Source organism: Schistocerca americana, chromosome 5 (assembly GCF_021461395.2).
Source record: "Schistocerca americana isolate TAMUIC-IGC-003095 chromosome 5, iqSchAmer2.1, whole genome shotgun sequence".
Lineage (NCBI taxonomy): Eukaryota > Metazoa > Arthropoda > Insecta > Orthoptera > Acrididae > Schistocerca > Schistocerca americana.
This window is the reverse complement of record NC_060123.1, coordinates 170,739,380-170,766,794: the sequence shown is the minus strand read 5'-3', so window position 1 is coordinate 170,766,794 and position 27,415 is coordinate 170,739,380. Positions and strand designations below refer to the sequence as shown.

Below are 27,415 nucleotides of genomic sequence, written 5' to 3'. Positions count from 1 at the left end.
AAACAGAAACATTAAATTGCCTTTTAAAACTTCCACAAAAATACAAAATAATCTGAAATATTTATAATCATTGATCTTACTAACTTTTCTTGTTGCAAATTATTTTGGGAAAAAAGTATAAAAGTCACAATGATTTGTTCTACATCACAGGATTTTTTTCTGTATATCTGAAGGACAAAGATAATTATTTGTTTCAGTAAATGAATAATATTTTGACAATAGAAGACAAATTATTAATGCAGAAGACATATAGGTGACAATGAAAAGTAAAGTCAATTGACATGGTCCACACAATTACGATTTATCATGCATATGATTCATGGAACATGAAACTAACTAACTGAAATGGTCAAAATAGACAGCATGTGGTAAAAGAAACTGGCTTATCTAAGATTTATGAATAGTTAACCAGACTGACTTTTACTTAAAACTTACTAAAAACTGCATCTTGACTGTGGCTTACATCTATAACTTGACTTAAGCAAATGATGTCCTCAAAGATATTTTTTCTTCATGCTTCCTAACTCAAATATAATCTGCATTACTTATTTAACAGTACAAAATATAGTTCTGTATATACAGACGTACTACTTTCATAATGAAGAATGAAACATCAACAACACAAGGAAAAGATAGATTGCTGTCTACCATAAAGTTGACACACTGAGTTGCAGACAGGCAGAGTGAAAAGATACTTACACATTAGCTTTTGGCCAAAGCTTTCTTCAGAAAGGGAAACATACACACATTCATTCACACAAGCAACCACACCTCACACACACGACAGGCATCTTTGGCAGCTCAGATTGGAAATTGGAATGCAACTGTGTCGTAGAGCAGAAGCAGCAATGTGCAGGGGGCAGAAAAGGGATAGTGGGAGGGGGGAGGGGGGGGGGGAGGGAGGGGGGGGAGAGCACTGTTGGTGCAGCTTGCAGGGACTAGCCTGCCTGCAAGTGCAGTGTCAGGAGGCTGTGGAAGAGGGAGGGGGGGGGGGGGAGGGAGTGAAAAAGGAGAGGAGCAAGGAAGGGAAAAGACAGGCAGGTAAGTTGGCAGAGGACGGCGCACACAGAGGGACTGGGAGATGAGAACATGAGAACAGGGGGGAGGTGAATGGACGGGGGGGGGGGGGGGGGGGGGGGGGAGTGTTAAGAGTTTGGGGATAGTGGTTTACTGCAGGCTGAGGCTGGGATAATTTCAAGAGCAGAGAATGCATTATAAGGATAACTCCTATCTGAGCAGTCCAGAAAAGCTGGTTGTGGAGGGTGGAGGGGGTGGGGGGTTCCATATGGCTTGGATAGTGAAGCAACCATTGAAATCAAGCATGCTATGTTCAGCTGCATGGTGTGTCACAGCATGGTCTACTTTGCTCTTGGCCACAGTTTGGCGGTGGCCGTTCATCCTGGTGAACAAATGGTTGGTAGTCATACCAATATAAAAAGCCGGGCAATGAATGCGGGAGGAGGAGAGCTCCTGAGCACTTACTGTGGACTCTGACCACAATCTATTGGTTATGACCTGTAGATTAAAACTGAAGAAACTGCAAAATGGTGGGAATTTAAGGAGATGGGACCTGGATAAACTGAAAGAACCAGAGGTTGTACAGAGTTTCAAGGAGAGCATAAGGGAACAATTGACAGGAATGGGGGAAAGAAATACAGTAGAAGAAGAATGGGTAGCTTTGAGGGGTGAAGTAGTGAAGGCAGCAGAGGACCTAGTAGGTAAAAAGACGAGGGCTAGTAGAAATCCTTGGGTAACAGAAGAAATATTGAACTTAATTGATGAAAGGAGAAAATATAAAAATGCAGTAAATGAAGCAGGAAAAAAGGAATACAAACGCCTCAAAAATGAGATCGACAGGAAATGCAAAATGGCTAAGCAGGGCTGGCTAGAGGACAAATGTAAGGATGTAGAGGCGCATATCACTAGGGGTAAGATAGATACTGCCTACAGGAAAATTAAAGAGAACTTCAGAGATAAGAGAACCACTTGTATGAACATCAAGAGCTCAGATGGAAACCCAGTTCTAAGCAAAGAAGGGAAAGCAGAAAGGTGGAAGGAGTATATAGAGGGTCTATACAAGGGCGATGTGCTTGAGGACAATATTATGGAAATGGAAGAGGATGTAGATGAAGATGAAATGGGAGATACGATACTGCGTGAAGAGTTTGACAGAGCACTGAAAGACCTAAGTCGAAACAAGGCCCCCGGAGTAGACAACATTCCATTGGAACTACTGACGGCCTTGGGAGAGCCAGTCCTGACAAAACTCTACCATCTGGTGAGCAAGATGTATGAAACAGGCGAAATACCCTCAGACTTCAAGAAGAACATAATAATTCCAATCCCAAAGAAAGCAGGTGTTGACAGATGTGAAAATTACCGAACTATCAGTTTAATAAGTCACAGCTGCAAAATACTGACACAAATTCTTTACAGACGAATGGAAAAACTAGTAGAAGCCGACCTCGGGGAAGATCAGTTTGGATTCCGTAGAAATACTGGAACACGTGAGGCAATACTGACCTTACGTCTTATCTTAGAAGAAAGATTAAGGAAAGGCAAACCTACGTTTCTAGCATTTGTAGACTTAGAGAAAGCTTTTGACAATGTTGACTGGAATACTCTCTTCCAAATCCTAAAGGTGGCAAAGGTAAAATACAGGGAGCGAAGGGCTATTTACAATTTGTACAGAAACCAAATGGCAGTTATAAGAGTCGAGGGACATAAAAGAGAAGCAGTTGTTGGGAAGGGAGTAAGACAGGGTTGTAGCCTCTCCCCGATGTTATTCAATTTGTATATTGAGCAAGCAGTAAAGGAATCAAAAGAAAAATTTGGAGTAGGTATTAAAATCCATGGAGAAGAAATAAAAACTTTGAGGTTCGTCGGTGACATTGTAATTCTGTCAGAGACAGCAAAGGACTTGGAAGAGCAGTTGCATGGAATGGATAGCGTCTTGAAAGGAGGATATAAGATGAACATCAACAAAAGCAAAACGAGGATAATGGAATGTAGTCTAATTAAGTCGGGTGATGCTGAGGGAATTAGATTAGGAAATGGGACACTTAACCCTTCTGGTGCCAAATACGATCTGATCGTGATCCAGATTTTCAGTGAAAAATGCCAGTAACGATCTGATCGTGATGCCTTTCTCATTCATTTTTTCCGCGCTTGAAGGCAAAGTTGTTAGTATTTCCTAGCGAACGAGAAAGGCATCACGATCAGATCGTTCCTGGCATTTTTCGCTGAAAATCTGGATCACGATCAGATCGTATTTGGCACTAAAAGGGTTAAGGTAGTAAAGGAGTTTTGCTATTTGGGAAGCAAAATAACTGATGATGGTCGAAGTAGAGAGGATATAAAATGTAGACTGGCAATGGCAAGGAAAGCGTTTCTGAAGAAGAGAAATTTGTTAACATCGAGTATAGATTTAAGTGTCAGAAAGTCATTTCTGAAAGTATTTGTATGGAGTGTAGCCATGTATGGAAGTGGAACATGGACGATAAATAGTTTGGACAAGAAGAGAATAGAAGCTTTCGAAATGTGGTGCTACAGAAGAATGCTGATCACATAACTAATGAGGAGGTGTTGAATAGGATTGGGGAGAAGAGAAGTTTGTGGCACAACTTGACCAGAAGAAGGGATCGGTTGGTAGGACATGTTCTGAGGCATCAAGGGATCACCAATTTAGTACTGGAAGGCAGAGTGGAGGGTAAAAATCGTAGAGGGAGACCAAGAGATGAATACAGTAAGCAGATTCAGAAGGATGTAGGTTGCAGTAGGTACTGGGAGATGAAGAAGATTGCACAGGATAGAGTAGCATGGAGAGCTGCATCAAACCAGTCTCAGGACTGAAGACCACAACAACAACAACAACAACAAGACAGAAGTTATAGAAATATGCAGGATAGTTCACGTACTGTAATGTGTTTATACTTTTATGGTGAATGACACTGAAGAAAATGAACTGAAGCAGCAGTTCAAGCAAGCTACAAAGTTGCTCACATTATAGTGACAAGTAGCAAGTCATTTTCTGAGGGAACTTCTGTATAATCGTGCACAATAGCAGTTGCACAATATTCGTTTCCAAGGAAGCTGCAGGCAATTGAAGGGGTTTGCCTTTTGAAGCAAACAGTATCTCACTGAATCCTGAATGTTGCAGCGAAATTAGACACACAACTCAGGAGAAATCCAAGAGCTTTGTCGCATTTTCACTAACACTTGACGAAAGCACAGATATGTGCGACCGATCTCCACTTAAAATGTTCGTGTGTGGTGTCGATACGGAGCTGCATGTAACTCTTGGAGCTGGTACTGCTTGATTACACCTCAACTGGACTCGATATTTTTCAAGCTTTTTGTGAATCAGTGAGCAATATGAATTTGCCTTGGGATCAGCTCCTTTCTGTAGCTGCAGACAATGCACCACACAAGATCGAGCATCATCAAGGTTTCACTTTTAGTTTAAAACAACCTTGAGAACAAACTCAGGAAAGATATTTTGACTGTTCATTGTTTCACTCACCAAGAGGCACTATATGCTGAAGCAGTGGAAACAGGTGTTAAGATCAAAGTTTTGATCAAATCTGTGAATTTTGTGCAGCATCACAATGTAAATCATCATCAATTCAAAGGATTCCTGAGAGATATGAAAGCAGGGTATCGGAAAAAACTTTACCAAAGCACATTTCCTTGATTTAGTCAGGGAAAAGTTCTTGATGGTTTCCTTGCCATCCATGAAGAAATATCTCTCTTTCTCAAAATTAAAGTGGAAGAAACACGTCTGAAAGATTTAAAAGGGACATCAGGTGTTCTTAGCTGACATAACAGTGCATCTGAATAATTTAAATCTGACATTTCAAGGCACAAAGCAGCTAATAGTTGACATGTATGCACAACTGAGAGCATTCATAGAAAAGTTACGCTTGTTTGAGAGGCAGATGGGTGATGGAATTTTAACATTCTTTAATCATCTGGCTTCTTTCAAACTACCTGAAAGTATCAGTTTTGGTCATTATCAAGCCAAGCTAAAGTGACTGATCATCTCTTTTTAAACACGATTCAGAGAGCTCACCATTTTTTAAATGGAAATGAAATTGTTCAGCTCTCCTTTCTCAGCTTCACCTAATGATTTGCCAAAATCACTCCAGCTAGCAGTTACGGAGCAGCCAATTTCAATTTTGTGAAAGACAGAAACTACAACACACTTAATTTGTCATGGTAGCATCGTTCATTATATAAAATAAAAAATTTCACAAACTCCACAAACTCCACAAAAATGCCTCACTGATCATGTGCATGTTTGGATCTACATAATCTTGTGAGCAGCTTTCCTCAGCAATGAAAAAAATAAAAACCAAAGAATGACCTTTTCTTCAGGACAAGACACTGAAGGCCATTTTCAATACTAATGCTATGAACAGTTTGACTCCCGATATTTCCTCTCCTGATATAAAAAAGTCTAATTTCAGATACCCAATAAATGTATGCAATTACTTTTAACACACTTATTTCTTATCTGCTTCTTTAACTTCCTATTACCCCGAGGTATCATGTCACTATATCACAGCTGCTAAGAGCAACGTTGGCGAGCTTGTAAGTTGCTGCAGGCAGATCAAAAGGCCTACCATGCCATGTGCTGCTGGGCTATTTGTTGACAGTTAGTCACAATGCTCCACACAGCAGGGAGTGCTCCGCAGCTCAGCAAGGCACTCATGAGCTGGAACAGCCTGACAAGGATATTGTGGAGATTGGGTGGGCAAGAGATGGGAAGGATCTTGGATGCGATGTCCTTCATTTCAGAGCATGTTGACAGATAATCATAGCCCTGACGAAGGATACGGCTCAACTGTCCAGTCAGGGTGATACTGGATGTCGAAGGGGCCACTTCTTTGTAGCTGGTTCTTGGAGGTGCTGGGAGGATTGGGGATGTGATGGGAAATGGCACGGGAGATCTGTCTCCGAACTAGTTCTGGGGGATAGTGCATGTCTGTGAAGGCCTTGGTACTCTTAAGACCCCCAGAATACTGGGCGAAGCAGCTGAATGCTGGGTGAGGCAGGCTCTATAGGAAGGATTTTTTGGTGTGGAAGGAATGATAGCTTCTGAATGAAAGTACTGTTGGTAACTGGTGAGTTTAATGTGGACAGAGGTGTGGATGGAGCCACCAGAGAGAAGGGGGTCAACATCCGTGATGGTGACATGCAGTTTGGGGAGCACCAGGTGAAGCAAATGGGAGAGATGCTGAGGTTGTGAAGGAATGAAGGTAAGATGTCTTGGCCCTGATCACCACTGAACCTAAACCAGACCAGGGGATTGGCGTTTTGGGACACTAGGAAGGTTTCCTCTAGACAGCCCATAAACAGGTTGGCACAGGAGGGTGCTTTGCAGGTTCCCAAGGCTGTGCCATTGATTTGTTTGTACACCTTCCCTTCAAAGGAGAAAGAGCTGTGAGTTAGGATAAAGTTAGTAAGATGTGTGAGGAATGAGGTAGTGTGTCTGGAGTCTGAAGGATGTTGGGAAAGGTGGTGTGCAACAGTGATAAGAGAATGGGCATGACAAACATCAGTGTATAGGGAAGTGGCATCAACAGTGACAAGTAGGGACCCAGGACATAAAGGGGTGGGGATTTTGAAGAGTTAGCAAAGGAAGTGGTTCATATCTTTGATGTGGGAGGCTAGAATACAGACAATTGGTTGGAGGTGTTGGTCAATGAGGGGCAAAATTCTTTCAATGGGTGTCCAGGATTATAGGACTTGTCGATTTTGGAGAGCATGTAGAAGGTGGGTGTGTAGGATGTCATAGGAGGAGGGAACTGGATTCATGACAGAGGCTCTGGGAATGGCCTACAGCTTAAACAGGGGTCGGAGGTTATGTTGAACTTCTGGGATGAGATCACTCTGGCAGAGTTTATAGGTGGAGAAGTAAGCCAAAAGCACAGACATTCCACAAGGTAGTTATTGTGATTCAAACCACAGTGATGGAACCCTTGTCTACAGGTAGCATGATTAGATCAGGATTTGTGTTGAGGTTGTGCATGCCTTTTCTTTCTTCTGCTGAAAGGTTGCTGTTCTGAGAAGGGGATCTGGGAAGGATGGTGAGGCCAAGCTGGAGGTAAGGAATTCCTGGAAGTTGACCAGGGGATGGTTAGGTGGGAGCAGGAGATCAGACGGAGGATCACTGTTAGATGGTAGTATGAACTGGGAGAGGCAGGGTTCAATGTTGGGATTGGATTGGCTTTGATTGGAAGGACTGGCGGCAACAAAGTGTTTCCACTAAAGGGATCGGGAGAAGGATAGTAGATTTTTGATAAGTCCAGCATGGTTAAATTTGGTTGTAGGGCTGAAGCTGAAGCTTTTGGATAGGATTGAAACTTCTCTGTGGCTGAGGATTTTAGTAACAACAGTGTTACTGGAATGTTTTGCTCTGGAGTTGGTGGGGTGCTAGTGGGATGTTTTGGGGGATGTCGCGATTTGAAACGGTCATCTAGACAGTGTCTGGCTGCTCTGAGGGGTTGGCAAGGACGAAAATTCTGGGTACAACAAAAACATCAAAAAATCCCTCCCATCCAGCCTGACCACTCGGGTACAGAATTTATGCAATGACAAAAACTTCCTTGCCCAGTATGCTGTGAATCTCACCAATGCCTTCACATACAGGCACTAACTGCCAGACCTGCTCTCATGGCATTTCCTCTCACACCCCCAGGAACCAGCTAGGAGTGGCCCTTCTTCACCCAGTACCACCCCAGACTGGGACAACTGAAACATATCCTTCGTCACAGCCTTCATTACCTATCATCGTGCCCTGAAATGGGGGTCATCCTACCCAAGATCCTTCCCATCTCCCCCTAAATTGGTGTCCTGTGTCCACCCAACCTCCACAATATCCCAGTCGAGCCCTATGCCAATCGTAATCCCAACCCCTTGCCAGAGGACTCATATCCCTGTAGAAGATGCAGGTCAAGACCTGCCCAATCCTGCCCAACAGCACTTCCTATTCCAGTCTTGCCTCAGGCTTATCCTACCCCATCAGAGACCACACCACTGGTGAAAGAAGCCATGTCATATACCAGGTCTCCTGCATTCATTAGATGGCTTTTTATATTGGTAAGACTGTCAACCAGCTATCCACCACAATGAAGGGCCACGGCCAAACTGTGGACAAGAGAAAAGGCGACCACCCTGTGGCACAACATGCATCTCAACATAACAAGCTTGATATCAATGGCCTGCTTCACTACCCAAGCCATCTGGAACTCCCACACCAGTCTTTCTCAACTGGTCAGATGTGAGTTATCCTTAAAACACACACTCTGCTCCTCAAATTATCTCAGCCTCAAGCTACAGTAACCTCCTGTTTCGAAACCCTGTAACCAACACTTCCCACCCCCTCTGTCCTATCACCTCCTCCCTATTCTTGTCTCCCACCCTCTGCCAACATACCTGCCCATCTTTCTCCTTCCCTGCTCCTCTCCTTTGTCATTTCTCATTTCCCTTGCCCCTCCCAACACTGTGCCTATTGGCAGTCTAGCCCCTGCACACTATGCCCGACAGTGCTCTTCTCCTCCCCATGCATAGCCTGCTGTCCCTTTCCCTTCCCTGTCCCCACCAGATTGCTGTTTCTGGTTTATGTGACAGCTGCAATCTGGTCCGAGCTGCTGGACATCATGTCGTGTGCATGAGGTGTGTTTGCTTCTTTGAATGGAAGTGTGTGTGTGTGTGTGTGTGTGTGTGTGTGTGTGTCCTTTCCTAACAAGGACTTTCCCTTATACTGTTGAAGACTAAAATAATCATTTTCAGACCTCCTTTCTAGGGCTACTACTTAAGATACAGGACAAGAAAATTCCAATATTTCTTGGTGAAAATCCAGTCATCATTGCCAAATAAGTACAAATTCTGGTTGACGTAGTCCAGAACAATCAGGTGCAAAATTTGTTTTAAAGGACATAGCCTGCTTCATAAAATATTGCATTATAATATATTATCTATATTGTAAAAAAAGTCTTTCAATTAATCCATACCAAAAGTGCTGTTTATTTACTGGCTGGCATGTATCAGTGATAAAGTGATACATATGGGAACTACACATATAGGCCTATTTGAATTAAGGATATGTTTGTGGTGAACAGTTCTATTTATATCACCACACTTACATGGATCTCAGATCTGCATTAACTGATGTCACAACTGTACTTACAGCATAGTGTATTATGGTAAGTTAGTCAGTTTCATGTTCCATGGACCATTTGAATGATAAGTCAAAATGATGTAGCATGAGTAATTTTATATTCACATCATAAATTAATTTGTAAATATGGCTACATGCTGAACATTTATAAAGCTTTTTGTTCCTTTTTAAAAAAAATACAGATGTAAGTTAGTAATACCAGCCACCACCTTTCACACATTACAGTAATAGAAAGTAGAAGGATCCGTCAAGGATAAACTTTTTCAGTTTGTTTTCAAATTTTATTTTCATATATGGTCAAGGCTCCAGTTTTAGCCACTACTGCACTTATGGCCAGTTTGACGCAATTAGAGAATTTTTAAGCTTCTTTTGAATACCAGTCAATCTCAAAATAGTTTATTACAAACATAATGAAATGTGCTATCAGTTAGATATATAAGTATTTCTTTGGTTGCTCTTGTTTGGAATCACAATTTTGTGAAAAGTTCTGTGTTGAAGAAGTTGAGTTTCATGGAGTTTTTCTTTCAGCAAGGCATATCTGATTTTTCATATTTGACTTGTTTAAATAAAACGTCAGTAGAAACTTAATGTGTTGGGAGGTATGGATAAGTATTATAGTTTTATTTTTTGCAAGTTAAATATGGTACAACCCATGAACATAGCATCAAACTTCTCTGGCCATTAACATATCCATATTTAGTCTTGGTTACCTGCTAGGGCCATCCTTGTGGTCATACGTAGGGACATATATGGGTACAGTCTTAGCCACTTTTAAAATTTTTTTTACTAAACATCCATTCTAACTAGGCTAATTTTAGTTAAGTAAATTTATTTAAAATATTTCTGGTATTCTTTATATAAAGCAAGACCTGATTAGTAGTCTCACCTGAGTATCTCATACTAATTTATCTATCCTTGTAACACAGTAAAATATGCAAAATGAATTGTGAAGATGTAACCTTTTTTAACTCAAGGTTTTTGAGTCAACCTAAGAATAAGAGATTTCAGTATTCCCACCACAGTTAAAAATGCATTGGAGGCTATTCTTGAGGGAATGAAGGTTGATACTGCAAGCAAGTTGTACAGTGCTCCAAGAATATTGAGAAACAAAATTTCTTGCCTATCTACTGGGCACTGTGGCCAACACACTGTCTTAGGAAACAAAAATGCTGATGGATCAGGTTCTGGACTGGACTTTTCCAACACAGGGTTTCCAGTTACTACAGAAGATCTCATGTATCTATGCAAAAAAAAACTCATTAAAGAGGCAGATTTGTGAAGTGCTAAGAGTGCACTGACAAACATCAACCTGAAAAAAAGTGATATCATGGCTTTCTCAACAGACACAAAGTTTTGTCACAAAAAGGTACAAAATGTTAATGGCACTAGAGGTTCTAATACAGTGGAGAAAAATAAGAAATTGGTTGCAGGAAGTATTTGAAACTCTGAATGGTAAGGATATGTTAAACGACCCTAACAGAGTTCTTAATATGGATGAAATCTCTTTCTTCTGGCTCCTGAAGGGGAATTAATTGTAGATTGTTTCTAGGCCAACCAACACAATAGTTTTTACTGATTGTTTTTCTGTTCCACTCAATTGTTGTAACTTTTATTTACTTTATGCATGTTTGTTTTCTTAAATGCTTGTACAAAGAACAAAGCATTTTGTAGCAAACTGATTCTACAGTGACTTAAAGCCGCAGTTTTATTATAATAAGCAGCAGCCAAAAGTGGGGAAATGGCATACCACAGCCACAATTAATGCGGCCAAAACTGGGGAAATATGCCACCTTGTATTCAATTTTTTTTTTTAAGCTTAGATCATTTGTTCCTACATAATGTACAGACTTTTATCTTGAATTGTCCTTAAGACGGGCATACGTGGTGCCTTGAATCTATGTCCATCATGAAGATACTACAATTAAGAAAAATAAATATGATGCACATACACTAACATAACGTATCATTTTATCAGTGACTCCTTTATTATCTACATTTCGACACATCTACTCCTAACTAATTTTGTTCTTTGTAATAGGTGGTTTGCAAAAATTGGCAAAGTGCAAAATTAGGCAACCAGTAAAAAACAGAAGCTTTGATGTTACACATTAAAAATGTATTTTCTACAATATTTGAGAGCTGCAACACATGATATACCAGCAAAGTTATCTAATCTACTATATATATATATATATATATATATATATATATATATATATATATATATATATATCATCATATCTGGTGTCTGTATGTGTGGATGGATATGTGCGTGTGTGCGAGTGTATACCTGTCCTTTTTTCCCCCTAAGGTAAGTCTTTCCGCTCCCGGGATTGGAATGACTCCTTACCCTCTCCCTTAAAACCCACTTCCTTTCGTCTTCCCCTCTCCTTCCCTCTTTCCTGATGAGGCAACAGTAAGTTGCGAAAGCTAGAATTTTGTGTGTATGTTTGTGTTTGTTTGTTTGTGTGTCTATCGACCTGCCAGCGCTTTCGTTCGGTAAGTCACCTCATCTTTGTTTTTATACATAAAAAACAAAGATGATGTGACTTACCAAACAAAAGCGCTGGCAGGTCGAAAGACACACAAACATACACACAAAATTCAAGCTTTCGCAACAAACTGTTACCTCATCAGGAAAGAGGAAAGGAGAGGGAAAGACGAAAGGATGTGGGTTTTAAGGGAGAGGGTAAAGAGTCATTCCAATCCCGGGAGCGGAAAGACTTACCTTGGGGGAAAAAAGGATGAGTATACACTCGCACACACACACATATCCATCCACACATAGGTGTCTGTATATATGTGGATGGATATGTGTGTGTGTGCGCGAGTGTATACCCGTCCTTTTTTCCCCCAAGGTAAGTCTTTCCGCTCCCGGGATTGGAATGACTTCTTACCCTCTCCCTTAAAACCCACATCCTTTCGTCTTTCCCTCTCCTTCCCTCTTTCCTGATGAGGCAACAGTTTGTTGCGAAAGCTTGAATTTTGTGTGTATGTTTGTGTGTCTATCGACCTGCCAGCGCTTTCGTTTGGTAAGTCACATCATCTTTGTTTTTAGATATATTTTTCCCACGTGGAAAGAGAGAGAGAGAGAGAGAGGGAAACATTCCACGTGGGAAAATATATCTAAAAACAAAGATGATGTAACTTACCAAACGAAAGCGTTGGTATGTTGATAGAGACACAAACGGACACAAACACACACACAAAATTCAAGCTTTCGCAACCCACGGTTGCTTCATCAGGAAAGAGAGGGAAAGACAAAAGGATGTGGGTTTTAAGGGAGAGGGTAAGGAGTCATTCCAGTCCCGGGAGCGGAAAGACTTACCTTAGGGGGAACAAACACACACACACACACACACACACACACACACACACACACACACACACATCCATCCGAACATATACAGACACAAGCAGGCATATGTAAAGGCAAAGAGTTTGGGCAGAGAAGTCAGTCGAGGCGGAAGTACAGAGGCAAAGATGTTGTTGAATGACAGGTGAGTTATGAGTGGTGGCAACTTGAAATTAGACGAGATTTAGGCCTGGTGGGTAACAGGAAGAAAGGATATATTTAAGGGCAAGTTCCCATCTCCGCAGTTCTGATAGGTTGGTGTCAGTGGGAAGTATCCAGATAACCCGGACAGCGTAACACTGTGCCAAGATGTGCTGGCCATGCACCAAGGCATGTTTAGCCACAGGGTGATCCTCATTACCAACAAACACTGTCTGCCTTTGTCCTTTCATGCGAATGGACAGTTCGTTGCTGGTCATTCCCACATAGAAGGCTTCACAGTGTAGGCATGTCAGTTGGTAAATCACGTGGGTGCTTTCACATGTGGCTCTGCCTTTGATCGTGTACACCTTCCAGGTTACAGGAGGTGGGAGGGTGCATGGGACAGGTCTTAAGCCGGGGGCAGTTACAAGGGTAGGAGCCAGAGGGTAGGGAAGATGGTTTGGGGATTTCATAGGGATGAACCAAGAGGTTACGAAGGTTAGGTGGACAGCGGAAAGACACTCTTGGTGGAGTGGGGAGGATTTCATGAACGATGGATCTCATTTCAGGGCAGGATTTGAGGAAGTCGTATCCCTGCTGGAGAGCCACATTTAGAGTCTTAACCAGTCCCAGGAAGTATCCGACACAAGTGGGGCACTTTTGGGGTTCTTCTGTGGGAGGTTCTGGGTTTGAAGGGATGAGGAAGTGGCTCTAGCTATTTGCTTCTGTACCAGGTCGGGAGGGTAGTTGCGGGATGCGAAAGCTGTTTTCAGGTTATTGGTGTAATGGTTTAGGGATTCAGGACTGGAGCAGATTCGTTTGCCACAGAGACCTAAGCTGTAGGGAAGCGACTGTTTGATATGGAATGGGTGGCAGCTGTCAAAATGGAGGTACTGTTGCTTGTTGGTGCGTTTGATGTGGACGGATGTGTGAAGCTGGCCATTGGACAGATGGAGGTCAATGTCGAGGAAAGTGGGATGGGATTTGGAGTAGGACCAAGTGAATCTGATGGAACCAAAGGAGTTGAGGTTGGAGAGGAAATTCTGGAGTTTTTCTTCACTGTGAGTCCAGATCATGAAGATGTCATCAATAAATCATTTTTCGAAATTTTCCCAAATTTCTCCACCCTTTAACGTGTTTTGGCGGCAACACAACCACCTAACCTTTGTGCACATCATTGTTTACCAACCCAAGTTCACCACAGGATCAACCTAGCTCAGCTTTAACCAACACTTTTTCGACTTTTTTCACACCAGATCTCCAGTTGCTTTCTAGTTCACTTTTATCTCTCCCCATATATTTTTATTTTCATTTTCATTTCAGCCTCATGTTACACTTTCCACCTTCTAATACCATGTCACCCTCACAACATCCCCACAACGACCCCAGTAAGAGAAGGAAAAGTAGTAGGAGAACAGGGACTGCGGGTAAGGAATGCAAGAGGGAACTGCCTGGTAGAATTCTGTACAGGGCATAACTTAATCATAGTTAACACTTGGTTTAAGAATCATGAAATATAGTTGTATACATGGAAGAGGGCCGGAGACACCAGAAGGTCAAAGTGATTATATAAAGGGAACACACAGATTTAGTAACCAGTTTTTAAATTGTAAGACATTTCCAGTGGCAGATGTGGACTCTGACCACAATTTATTGTTTATGAACTACAGATTAAAACTGAAGAAACTGAAAAAAGATAGGAATTTATGGATATGATACCTGGATAAACTGAAAGAACCAGAGGTTGTAGAGAGTTACAGAGGGAGTGTTAGGGAATGATTAACAAGAACAGGGGAAAGGAATACAGCAGAAAAAGAATGGGGTAGCTTTGAGAAGTGAAATAGTGGAGCCAGCAGAGGATCAAGTAGGTAAAGAGATGAGGGCTAGTATAAATCCTTGGGTAACACAAGAGATACGGAATTTAATTGATGAAAGAGGAAATATACAAATGCAGTAAATGAAGCAGGTGGAAAGGAATACAAATGTCGCAAAGATGAGATCAACAGCCTGTGCAAAATGACTAAGCAGGAATGACTAGAGGGCAAAAGTAACGTTGTACAAGCATAGAAGCACATACCACTAGCAGCAAGATATAGGCCACCTACAAGAAAATTAAAGAGATCTTTGGAGAAAAGAGAACCATTTGCATAACTGTCTACAGCTCAGAAGGGAGAGCAGAAAGATAAAATGAGTGTATAGAAGATCCATTCAGGGGCGATTTACTAGAGGGCAATATTTTGGAAAGGAAGAGGACAGAGATGAAGATGAGATGCAAGATATTATACTGTGTGAAGAATTTGACAGAGCACTGAAAGACCTAAGTCGAAAAAAGACCCCGATAATAGATAACATTCCATTAGAACTACTGACAGCCTTGGGAGCCAACCATGGAAAACCTCTTCCATTTGGGGAGCAGGATGTATGAGATAAGTAAAATATGCCCAGACTTCAAGAAGAACACAGTAACTCCAATTCCAAAAAAAGCAGGTGCTGACAGGTGTAAAAATTACCGAACTATAAGTTTAATAAGTCATGGTTGCAAAATGCGAACATGAATTCATTACATACAAATGGAAAAACTGGTAGAAGACAAACTCAGGGATTATCAGTCTGGATTCTGTAGAAGTGCTGGAACACATGAGGCAATACTGATCCTACGACTTATCTTAGATGACAGGTTAAGGAAAAGCAAACCTATGTTTCTAGCATTTGTAGACTTTTGACAATGTTGACTGGAATACTATCTTTCAAATTCTGAAGGTGGCAGGGGTAAAATACAGGGAGCGAAAGGCTATTTACAATTTGCACAGAAACCAGATGGCAGTTATAACAGTCAAGGGGTATGAAAGCTAAGCAGTGATTGAGAAGGGAGTGAGACAGGAATGTAGACTGTCACCCGATGTTAATAGGTCTGTATACTGAGCAAGCAGTAATGGAAAAAAAGAATAAAAAAATGGAGTAGGAATTAAAATCCATGGAGAAGAAATAAAAACTTGGAGGTGTGCCGATGACATCGTAATTTTGTCAGACACAGCAAAGGACCTAGAAGAGCAATTGAATGGACTGAACAGTTTCTTGAAAGGAGGAAATAAGATGAACATCAACAAAAGCAAAACGAGAATTATGGAATGTACTCAAATTAAATCAGGTGATGCTGAGGGAATTGGATTAGAGAGTAAGACACTTAAAGTGGTGGATGAGTTTTTCCATCTGGGAAGCAAAATAACTGATGGTCAAAGCAGAGAGGATATAAAACGTAGACTGGCAATGGCAAAGAAAGCATTTCTGAAGAAGAGAAAATTGTTAACTCTGAGAATAGATTTAAGTGTCAGGAAGTCTTCTCTGAAAGTATTTGTGTGCAGTACAGCTATGTATGAAAGTGAAACACGGACAATATACAGTTTAGACCAGAAGAGAATAGAAGCTTTCAAAACATGGTGCTATAGAAGAATGCTGAAAATTAGATGGTTGGATCATGTAGCTAATGAGGAGGTACTGAATAGAATTGGGGAGAAGAGGAATTTATGGCACAACTTGGGTAGAAAAAGCAATCGGTTGGCAGGACACATTCTGAGGCTTCAGACGATCACCAATTTAGTATTGGAGGGAAGTGTGGAGGGTAAAAATCGTAGGGGGAGACCAAGAGATGAATACACTAAGCACATTCAGAAGGATGTAGGCTGTAGTAGTTACTTGAAGATGAAGAGGCTTGCACAGATTCAAGTAGTTTGGAGAGCTTCATCAAACCAGTCTTTGGACTGAAGACCACAAAACAACAACAACAACACAGTAACCTTCATATTACATGGTAATTATTTTGCTACCAAGCCGCATTTGCCAATGAAAAATAGGTGCTAAATTTGACAGAGAGTGTAATTTTACTTGTGCTGTAGATGAATCTTTTCGAGTGGCAACAGAATGTGGTGGTGGTTGTGGGGATGTTTAAGGGGGACTAAACAGCTAAGGTCATCAGTCCCCAGCAAGAGAATGTAGAGTAGGGTAACTTAAGTTGTATATTTACTTTTTATATAACACTCACTTCCTTATTAAAACTAAAACTGCAAGGCAAATTCAGAAAAGTTTTATTACATAACACACAAATCCCTGGACAAGTATTTTGGTACAACTGTATTATCTACATGTATGCTACCCTACATAGTATGAAGACGAATACAGAGTGGATAAGTTCGATGCCACAGCTTATCAATTTAATAACTTTTAAAAAAATACAGTGTTGGAGTAATATTTTCTGTATTCTAAGATGGCTACATATAGATCATTTACACAGCTTCTTCCCATGTGTGAGCCAAATAACACCACTATAATAACAATACAGATCCAAAGTTAAAAATTATATGACGTCACTTTAAAGGTGACGGGTGGTAGTGTTCAGTGTCTATTCATCTTTGTATGTGTGTTCATGCCTGACATTAAATTCATGTTCTCTCAATGATGTTTACATGTGATGTGTGAGAAAACAGAACTGAATTAATAACTTCAGTCTGTTGTGTTTGGTCATCAAATATCTGTACGCACAAACCCAAAGGTTTTACAGCAAAGCAACCTATGAGTTGGCGCTGTTCCCTTCAATCAATGCATACACAACTGAAACAATATGAAATATTAACTGACAACACAAAAAGTTTTAACACTACATTGCGTCTGATGACGATCTAAGTGACTCCAACGCAGCGGCAGAATAACAGTGACCCCCTTTCCACCCAGTAAAAAAATAAAATCTAGTTTCCTTTGTAAATTTTTAAACTGAAATAGCGCAAATGGTTATGCAGGTTTTAAACGCGATATTGGTTTAGTACCATCTCCAATATGCATCAGTAAGTTATGTGGTCACAACCTAGAATACCTCAGTTGAAAGGTAGGTACAGTGCCATTTTGTTACTTTTGTAGTAAAATAAAACACGTAAACTGCAACTTAATGAAACAGCAGTCGAGAAAATACTTATAAAACAATACAATTTTCAAGTTAGCTCACACTTCTGAAGCTCTTCTTTCTCTCTCCATGTGTTATATCGCTCAGCATACGATTTGTTTACTGTTAAAATATTTTCTGGCTCCGAATCACTTCCGCACAGCAGCTCCTTCATGGTGAAACAATATACATTGCCCTACATACGTTATAACACACTCTTCCCACATGCGCACAACAACGCGTGAAATATAAACAACAACATGGTAATTTACTTTCAGCCAAAGACATTCCGTACCTATCCCAATACTAGCTCGGCCTCCACAGGCATCAGAAACTTGCACAGATTTCTTCCCGCCAATCGACAACAAGAGCAGTATTGAAAATTATAGTAACTGGCCTGTGGATTCTCACAGTCATGCATGCTGTTATAGCTACTGAACCAGTTGTAATGTTTCTGTTTTTCCGTTTATTAGCTATTTCTGGGCATATCGTCAAATGGGGTAACTTGAAACAGTGGGATTACTTGAAATGCTTGTGTCATGTCTTGCTTCTAGTAGTAGTAGTAGTAGTAGTAGTAGTAGTAGTAGTATTAGTAGCTTTATTCATCCGTAAATCTCTTTTTAGCTTTTACAAGGATATAATACATGTCAAAGTATTTACAAGTTTAGACAAATTTCAAATAAGGTAATTCATATACACGTATATTTACAGAATTCTAGTTAGACATAATCATTAGATTTACTCCTGGTATACAATACTTTTTTTTTCAAGTAACTTATTAAATACTGTAATGCCACACTGTCCACTCATATCTCACTATCAGTCACTGCACACACACTATACACACATTCTTTCGTAACACGCACACACACACACACCAGTGATCTCTGGGCCATTTTCTGTACCAGAACTTCCCATTTGCTATCCTGAAAAACTCAGTCAGCATCCCTCTATTATGAGTGAAATGTTGAGCTCAGAAAGAGGGAAAAAAACATAGTGTGAAGCTGTTATGTGGAATGTTGGATGTTTTATAATCATTACTATTATTTATGTGTATAACATTTTTTTACCAAACCACTATTCTGTTTTATCTAAGCAATCCTTCAATGTATAAACTGTATTGCATAGCAGCTACTTTTTAGCTGTCTTTTTAAATAAGTGTATTTTGGCAATTTCTTTAATCTCTTTAAAAAATTATTGTACAGTTTTATTCCTTGGTATAAAATGCTGTTTTGAGTTTTATATTGATATTTTCTTGGTAAATGGAAGTTGAGTCTATCTCTTGTTGCATGGTCATGGACAGAGCTGTTTGAGCAGTAATTACCATCGATATGATTGATGTTTAAAACTGACTGGTAAATGTATTCAGATGGAGCAGTTAAAATCTCTGAACAGATCTTTGCAATGAGCTCGACTAGTATTTTTGGTTATTAATCTTATCGCTCTTTTCTGGAGTTTGAAAATTATGTTCATATTTTGTACGTTTGTTCCCCAAAACGAGTGTAACTAAAAGACACTGCATGTTACACACTGATAACAGGATTCTAAGGGCATAACACGCTGATGACATTCTGTTTGCAAATATCTTTGTGTGTTCACACCACTTCAAGTGAGAATCAGTATTCATTCCTAGAAATTTTGCATATGTTACATGGTCTATAGAGGTTAATTTATATAGGTTAATTTAACATTGTCATTTTTACTCTTCTAACCGAAATTCATGGCATTAGTTTTTTTTATTTTCAATGTCACTTTATTGCTTATTGACAAATCATAAACTTTCTTGAGAGTTTCATTTGCTTTCTCATCATGAAGTTTTCTTATTTTCTCAGTGACTATAATATTGCTGTCATCAGCGAAGAGAATTTTTTCACCATGAGTAACAGTAGTGGGAAAGACATTCATGTATATCAGGAATAGTATTCGTCCTAATATGCTACCTTGCGGAACCCCTATATTATTGTATTTTGGTTCTGATAAGTGTTTAACTAAATGTTTAGATCTATTTGAAGTATGTGTTATCTCTACTCTTTTTACCCTATTTGCTAGGTATTGAAACCAGTCATTAGCTACCCTTCTTAATCCTAATGCTTCTAATTTATTTAATAGAATCTGTGGTCGACTGTATCAAACGCCTTAGAAAGATCCAAAAATATGCCAGTGACACACTCATCTTTATCAAGAGCATCAAGTACAACTTTTGTGAATTCTACTATGGCTGACTCCATATTTTTGCCACTGCAGAAACCAAACTGTGATTTGCTTAAAAGAGTGTATTTATTCAGGTAATTCGTTAGCCTGTCTTTCATAACTGCTTCTATTATTTTTGAGGATAGTGACAGCAGAGAAATGTGTTTGTAATTTTATGTCTTCTGCATTACCTTTCTTGAGCAAAGGTACAACTCTTGCCTGTCTTAACTGACCTGGAAATATCCCTGATGTGAAGGATTCATTTATTATATTTGTTAAGGGGCCTTGTATAATCCCTATGCATTGTTTCAGTACACACACTGGTACTTCATTTAAGCCTACTGACTTTTTATTTTTTAGGTTTTGAACAGTTTTATTGACTTCATTCTCTGTGGCTGGAAGTAACATTATTGTATTTAGTGCAACATTATTCGCAGGTGTTATACTTGTTTTGGGAAATTTTTGCTGTAACTTCTCTGCAATATTTGAAAAATGCTCATTTACATAGTTTGCTAAGTGTTGTGGATCATTTATTACCTTATCCCGCTCCCTTAGCAGTATGTTATTCTGTGATTGTTTGCCTCTCCCCATTTCCTTCTTTATAACATTCCAGACTGCTTTGCTTTTATTCTCTGCATTATATGTTATTTGTCATTAAATTAATCTTTATAGCAGTCAGCACCTTCCTATAGATCTTTTTGTATCTGTGATAGAAATTTAAGAATTCTGGATCATTGCAAATCTTTTTCATGGAACTGAGATGTTTAAGTGTTTGGGAGGACTTCTTAATACCTGCTGTTATCTTTCTGTTTTTGTGAGATGTTGATACAGACATGCATACTTTTGGAAATGCCTTTTCAAAGTTCAATTTAAACATGTGGAGAATTTAGAGAATTTCATATTCACATTGGTTTCCTTATACACTCCATTCCAGCTTTGTTTTTCTAGTTCTTTTGAGAAATCTTTTATTTTGATTTCTAATAGATGTCGTTTGTAGGCTTGTAGTTTAGGGAATGATTCAATGCCTGATTTTACTGTTGTTATATGACAGAGATGGTCTGATAGTCCAAGATCAGCTACATCACATTTTTCCCTGTCCATATTTGTGGTTACATGGTCAATAACTGATGCAGTCACTTTAGTAACCTTTGTTGCACTATTGACCAGTATGGACATTCCACAACTTTGAAGGACGTTTATGAAGGTGCTGCTGGAATCACTTACTATATTAGTGTTGATGTTAATGTTCCCAACAGAATTATGTTGACCTTTGTACTTGAGACTTTATCTGAACCTCCTGTTAAGTTATTGAAAAATGTGTCCACACTACCACCTGGAGTTTCTTGGTGATATCAAGTCCTGTTAATTCAATAGCTGATATTTCAGTGTTTGTCTTCACTTACTGTAGTGAGGTCATGTCTTGATTTGAACTGTGTTCCTTTTCTGATATAAATGCATGATGCTCCACCCATTGAAATAGTTCTGCAGTAAGAGTTTGCCATTTTATAAAATGACAATACTACATGTTGGATTTCTGTGTCTCTACACCAGTGCTCAGTAATACAAACTACTGTGCAGTTCAAAGATTGGAACTCAACTTCTAATAGTTGTATTCTTTAATGATTGCATGTTTTGATTGAGGATTTTTAAGTCTGTGAAATGCCTAATGTTACTATTTCCAATGGATTGTTTTTCTTTGTGACATCTGGTACGTGTGATATTTGAAGTGTTCAAATCTGTCTTGTGAGTGATTGTTTCAGTATTTTTTAAACAGCTGGAGATACTCTTTAGGCAGGTGAACCTGTTGTCTAGATATATCCTAAAAAACCTATGACAACAGGTATTTGACCATGTGCGGCCCAAGATCAACTCCCTATACTTTCATGAATCAGCTGTACCAATCTTCCCTTCCCAGTCCTGTTAAGGTGTAGGCCATGCCTAGTGAAAGCCCATCTATTGATAGTCCCGACGGGCACCAGAGAAACATGAGCAGAAGTTTGCTGTCCCCGCAGCCACCCTTAACCCCACATTGATTCGCTTCACTACATCAAGGTGTGGTCGATCATGACACCAGAACAGCTCAACAAAGTGTACATTGGCGTCATGAGTCAAGGACGCTATTTGTCCAGGTTACCAACCTATGTCATATGCCCCATCCCTGTCCAAACTGTTTCCCGCCCCATCCACTATCACTACATGGTACTCTTTTGTAAAGTCCTTACATAAAGTCTCTTGGTCCTCTATCACATGACTTAGCCCTGCATTTGGCTTGAAGATACTGGTGGCCTGGTTTGCTGCCCCATAAACTTTCCTGTAACAGAGGGCCTACACTTCGCCCTTGGCTCCTACCTAGCAGCAGCGCTTTCTTCTTTCTAACACTTTGTACATTCCTAGGCTTCTTGACCTCGGTTGAAGTGTGCTGTACATTTCTTGCTCCTAATTCTACCTGAGGTTCTTCTCCACTTAACTCTGGCAGTGGTAGATACCTGTTTTTGGTGTTGATGATAAAACTGTCAGAACACGTCCTCTTTCTTCCTATCCCCCTACCAGCCGCCAGTTCCCAACCACCCTCCTCCCACCCACCTTATCAGTTACTTGCATGCTTCCTGCAACTGTGCCTGAAGGTCACAGATTTTCCTCTCCTGTTGCCCAATCAAAATCCTGTGCCAGCGCAGCAAGGTTGGCAGACATGCCCAACATCCATTGGGCAAGTTTGACATTCCAAAGGAGCGTCTTCTGCGTGCATACTGGGTCCAGGCAATCCCTCTTATTGACATCACAGCTGAGACCATCGCACGTCTCGGCGTGGGTTGCTCGTTTCAGCTGTCCCCTGTCTCTCACGACCGACCAGGGGCGCCAGTTTAAGTCCATCCTCTTCGCAAGACTGCAAATTCTGCAGCATTGCAAAATTTCATACCATGGCTTACCACCCACAGGTGAACGGCCTGGTTGAATGGTGGCACCACAAACTCAAGGCCACGCTTATGTGCCACACTGGCCTATGGTCCAAGGCTCTCCCTTGAGTCCTGCTGGTTATTTACTCAGCTCATAAAGATGACTTGAACGCCTCACTTGCTGAGATTCTATACGGAGAGCCCTCCTCCTTCCAGCAGAGTTCTTGGAAGACACACCTTACAGCTATACTACAGATCCTCCGGCTCTGGTGGAAAGGATTTGTGCGCACGTCCCACCCCTGCACACCCCCCTGCCACGCCCTCATTCCACCCCGCTGGTGTTCATCCACAAGGACCTTGTATCATTTGAATTTGTGATGCTGCATGTCGACTCTGTGAGAGCCCCCTTGCAACCACCTTATTTGGGTCCTCACTGTCTGCTACATCGAGGTGTGAATACCTTTGTAATTCATCTAAATGGACGACCACAGACATTGTCTGTTAACCACCTGAAACCAGAGTGATCACTCTCTGACCTGCCTTCCAACGCTTCCGACCTGCCTGCTGACGCTGCAGCTCCGCCTCCCTGACTTCGAGTGATGTCTCTCCACCTATGTAGCAGTTAGCCACATGGGGCTCTTGCAGCACAGTTTTCGAGATGCCTACTTCTCACGCCGGTGGCCGTCTGCAACCTCTGCACTGGCACGATGATTATGAGTTCGAGTGATGAAGCTTCCCTCCGCGGTGCTCCACACTACTGGGGAGGGTCAGGGAAGGGGGGCTCTGTGTTGTCTATCTTTGACTCTGACCTCTTTGAACTGGTTTTATCCTATACTCTCTCAGCGCACAAGTTGTGCATTGCCAAGTTTGTTCTTGCTTGCTTCAGTGTCTAATAAATGCGTTTACGATATTCAAAGCGTATTATTACCGACCTATGATACGTGATAACTACAACATTATAAATATGAAACGGTGCGCCATTGATATCAACACTGACTTGAAAATTCTCAAATGCAACAACAACCTCCCACAAAATCTAAAAATTGAAGAGAACTATTGAATACAGGTAGCCATAGTAGAAGGAAAACAAATAATAAATGAATACACAGCTCTCTGCAACAGAACTCTATTCCCTGCGCTCAAAGAACTATCAAACAATACCAGGCCATAAACACACCCACCCACCATCCTACCATCCACACACACAAGCACACAGACACAAACTCACTCACTCCCTTATGTAAAATGGCAGATAAACCTCAGAAAGACTCAAAATTCTCGCCCTGAACACAGTCAGTTGTTCCACTATCCGCCATCTTGTTTTCTTAGGTCGTAAACAGTGACAATGAAAGTTACACGGTGCACTTTTTCACAGTGAAGGTGGTGAGGAAACGAGAAAAAGTAAGTGAAATATATTGCAAAAGAAACATATGCACACACACACACACACACACACACACACACACACACACACACACATATATATATATATACATAAATACACGCACACTATCTTCCACATACTATTAGTTAACGATAGGCCTAACCATAAAATTCCCAGTCATAAAGTTAGGCAGTATATGGCTGTAGATTACAGACTAAAAAACAAACAAGTGCCATAGGAAACATTAAAAAAATAGGAAAAACCTCAGCATATGGTAACAAGGTGTTAAAAGAAAAGGAAAAATTCCTTGTCATCTATATTTATGTGCTGCTCCATGACTCTGCTGTAATATCTTTATTCTTGGCTTGTATGCAACTTCCGTGCTTTTTTCAGTAAATGTGCTTTTTTCGTATCCAGGGTGTAATTACAAAGCTAATAAAATGTTTTCTTGCCTTTAAAATAATATTTTTCATCAGGTTATGGGCCCAGTACACGTGTAAAGGCAAACAACATAGTTTAATTAAAACAATATTTGAAATGAGCCTACGTCTGTAAAGAAACATGACTGCTAGCGCCGATTATATGGTCAGCATTGATAAGCTTGAAGGACCTGAGGACTGGGCCAAATGGAAATGGCATATTTCTATGGTGCTGCGTTCATGTGGACTAGAATTTATTATTAACGGTACACGTGAACGTGTAGAGTTGCCGCAAGATGCGACAAGTGCACAAAAAGAAGCGTATGTGGAATGGCACAAAGACGACGCAAAGGCAGTAAGTCTTATAGCAAGTGCACTAAGTAAACCTGTTGCAGAACTCGTCTTAACGTGCAAGAATGCTAAAGAAATCTGGGACAAATTACGCGCCCGATTTGAACGTAGCAGTACTCAGCGTTTGAATATGTTGATTGAAACATTTTTCCGTGTTAAACGTGATGAAACGGAAGATATTAGTGCACATGTGGCCAAACTGCAAAAGTTATTTGTGGACCTGAACGATGAATTAGCAAAACATGACGAAAATACGCTATCTGAAAGAATCTTAAATGGTCGAATTTTGTCTACACTGGGAAAAGACTACGACAATTTTAAGGCTCTCTGGGATACGATACCGACAGAAAAGCAAAGCTTGAATTTATTGATTGAAAAACTCTGTACTATTGAACTGCGTGAACAAGACATTAATGGAAGTGCAGCTTTTGTCTTTTCTAAAACAAGAAAACGGCAAACAAGTAATCAGCAAGTAAAGATGAAGAAGTCACAATTAAAATACAAGTTTCCGTGTGATACATGCAAACATTTAGGTCACTGAGCAGCAGAATGTCCACAGAACACTCGTGACAGCAATAAAAGAAAAGAGAAGAAGCGAGAAAGTGAACACGCTGCATTTACTTCATACGCTATGGGTGTGTGTACCAGTAATCACAGTGACCCAAATAAACGGTATTGCGACAGTGGCGCTACAAATCATATCACTCCCAACAAAAAGTATTTTGTTTCGTATAGTGAATTTGATGCTCCTCAAGTAATTTCATTGGGAAAACAAGATGTCAAAATGTGTGCGTACGGTCAAGGAACAGTTTACATCCAAATTCGACGAAACAATATATGGTACAATGCTAGAATGGACAATGTTTTGTACGTCCCTGATGCAAGTGCTAATCTGTTCTCTGTGAGAGCCATTGCCTGAAGAGGCTACAGTACTAATTTTTGTTATAATAATGTCTGTATTCTAAAACAAGTCAGTGGCGATGTTGTTATGACAGGTTATGTGAAAAATGGGCTTCATGTGTTGAACATGCGTGTTGTTATAAATGCAAAAATGAATCGTGTGAACTTGATGACTTCATCTGAAACATTGCAAGTGTACCATGAAAGGTTTGGTCATCAAAATAAACAACTTGTGAAGAATATTTTAAAAGGAATGTACATTAATGTGGAAGATGCCAAGAGTGAATTTTGTGACGGCTGTGTGGTTGGAAAGATGCATAGGCTGCCATTCAAAACACGAACAATACCCTCTACCACTACTGGTGAATTAATCCACGCGGATTTCAATGGACCAATGAGCACGAAATCTTCTGGAGGTAAGCATTATTATTTATGTTTCAAAGACGATTTTAGTAAATTTCGTCGAATTTTCTTTTTAAGACACAAAAGTGAAGTGTGTACCATGCTTAAGCAGTTTTTAAATGAAGCACGAACTAATGGACATGTTGTCAAACAATTTAGATGTGATAGTGGCAAAGACTTTAACAATAAGAATGTCAGTGAACTGCTTGCAGACAGGGGAATAGAGCTACTGATTCCTCCTCCTTACACTCCTGAACAAAATGGTGTGGCTGAATGGGAAAATAGAACCATTGTTGAAGTTGCCCGGTCATTGCTAAATCCTAGTAAATTACCTAAAGGGTTGTGGGCAGAGGCATGTAACACAGCAGTCTACCTAATAAATCGTACTGGAAAATCTTCAGTTGAAAATATAACCCCTCATGAACTATGGTTTAATCGACCGGTAGGACGACTTGATCATCTCAGAATTTTTGGCACAGGCTGCTATGTTCACATTAACAAACAATTCCGTTCCAAGTTTGATGATAAGGCAGTTTTTGGACGACTTGTTGGATATGTTAATGACAAGGATGGGTTCAGAGTTTGGATTCCATCTAAAAGAAAAGTGGTGTTGAGTCACGATGTGAAATTTAAGCCAGAAATTGTTTGTGATTTACATAGTGATCATGTTGAATTTGAAGTCCCTCAGGAAGAATTTAATGATCCGAATTCATTGCAGTCAAATGAGAAGGAAGAATGGATGCAAACTATCAGTGAAGGATCTCAATCTCTAAAGAAAGACAATACCTGTGTGCTGGTTGACCGTCCGAAGAATGCCAAAGTATTGCAAAACTGAAGAAGAATTAAAGATTTATGCTGATGCAGATTTCGCAGGTGATAACTGGACAAGGCGCTCAACAACTGGAATTCTTGTAAAGTACTCAGGTGGTGCAGTGTCATGGACAAGTCAGTTGCAGAAAGTAGTGGCCACATCCACAACCGAGGCGGAAATAATTGCAGCTAGTGAAGGAGCGAAAGAGTTAGTTTGGTTACGTCGTCTGCTATCAGAATTAGTGGAAATGTCGGGGCAGCCTTCAGTTCTTTACATTGACAATGCTAGTGCATTGAAGTTAGCAAAAAATCCAGAATATCATCGACGTTCTAAACATATAGAGGTCCGACATTTCTATGTTCGTGAAAGATATCTGAACAGTGAAATTTTCTTGGAACACATTGATGGACACAACCAGTTGGCAGATATTTTGACGAAACCCCTTGAACGAGTT

At 40.3% G+C, this 27,415-nt stretch overlaps 2 protein-coding genes across 2 annotated transcripts in view; one reads left to right on the top strand and one right to left on the bottom strand.

Moving 5' to 3' along the window:
- Nucleotides 1–17,892, bottom strand: part of LOC124616133 (protein KRI1 homolog) — an 80,163-nt gene extending 62,271 nt beyond the window's left edge. The window contains exon 1 of the mRNA XM_047144407.1: nucleotides 17,674–17,892. Coding sequence (XP_047000363.1) covers nucleotides 17,674–17,785 — 112 coding nt within the window. The 5' untranslated portion in view covers nucleotides 17,786–17,892. The remainder of the gene's footprint in view (nucleotides 1–17,673) is intronic.
- A 6,747-nt stretch (nucleotides 17,893–24,639) lies between these two features.
- Nucleotides 24,640–25,389, top strand: LOC124616252. The gene has a single exon (XM_047144556.1). It carries the CDS (start codon nucleotides 24,640–24,642, stop codon nucleotides 25,387–25,389), a length of 750 nt encoding a protein of 249 aa, XP_047000512.1.
- Nucleotides 25,390–27,415: the final 2,026 nt, after the last annotated feature.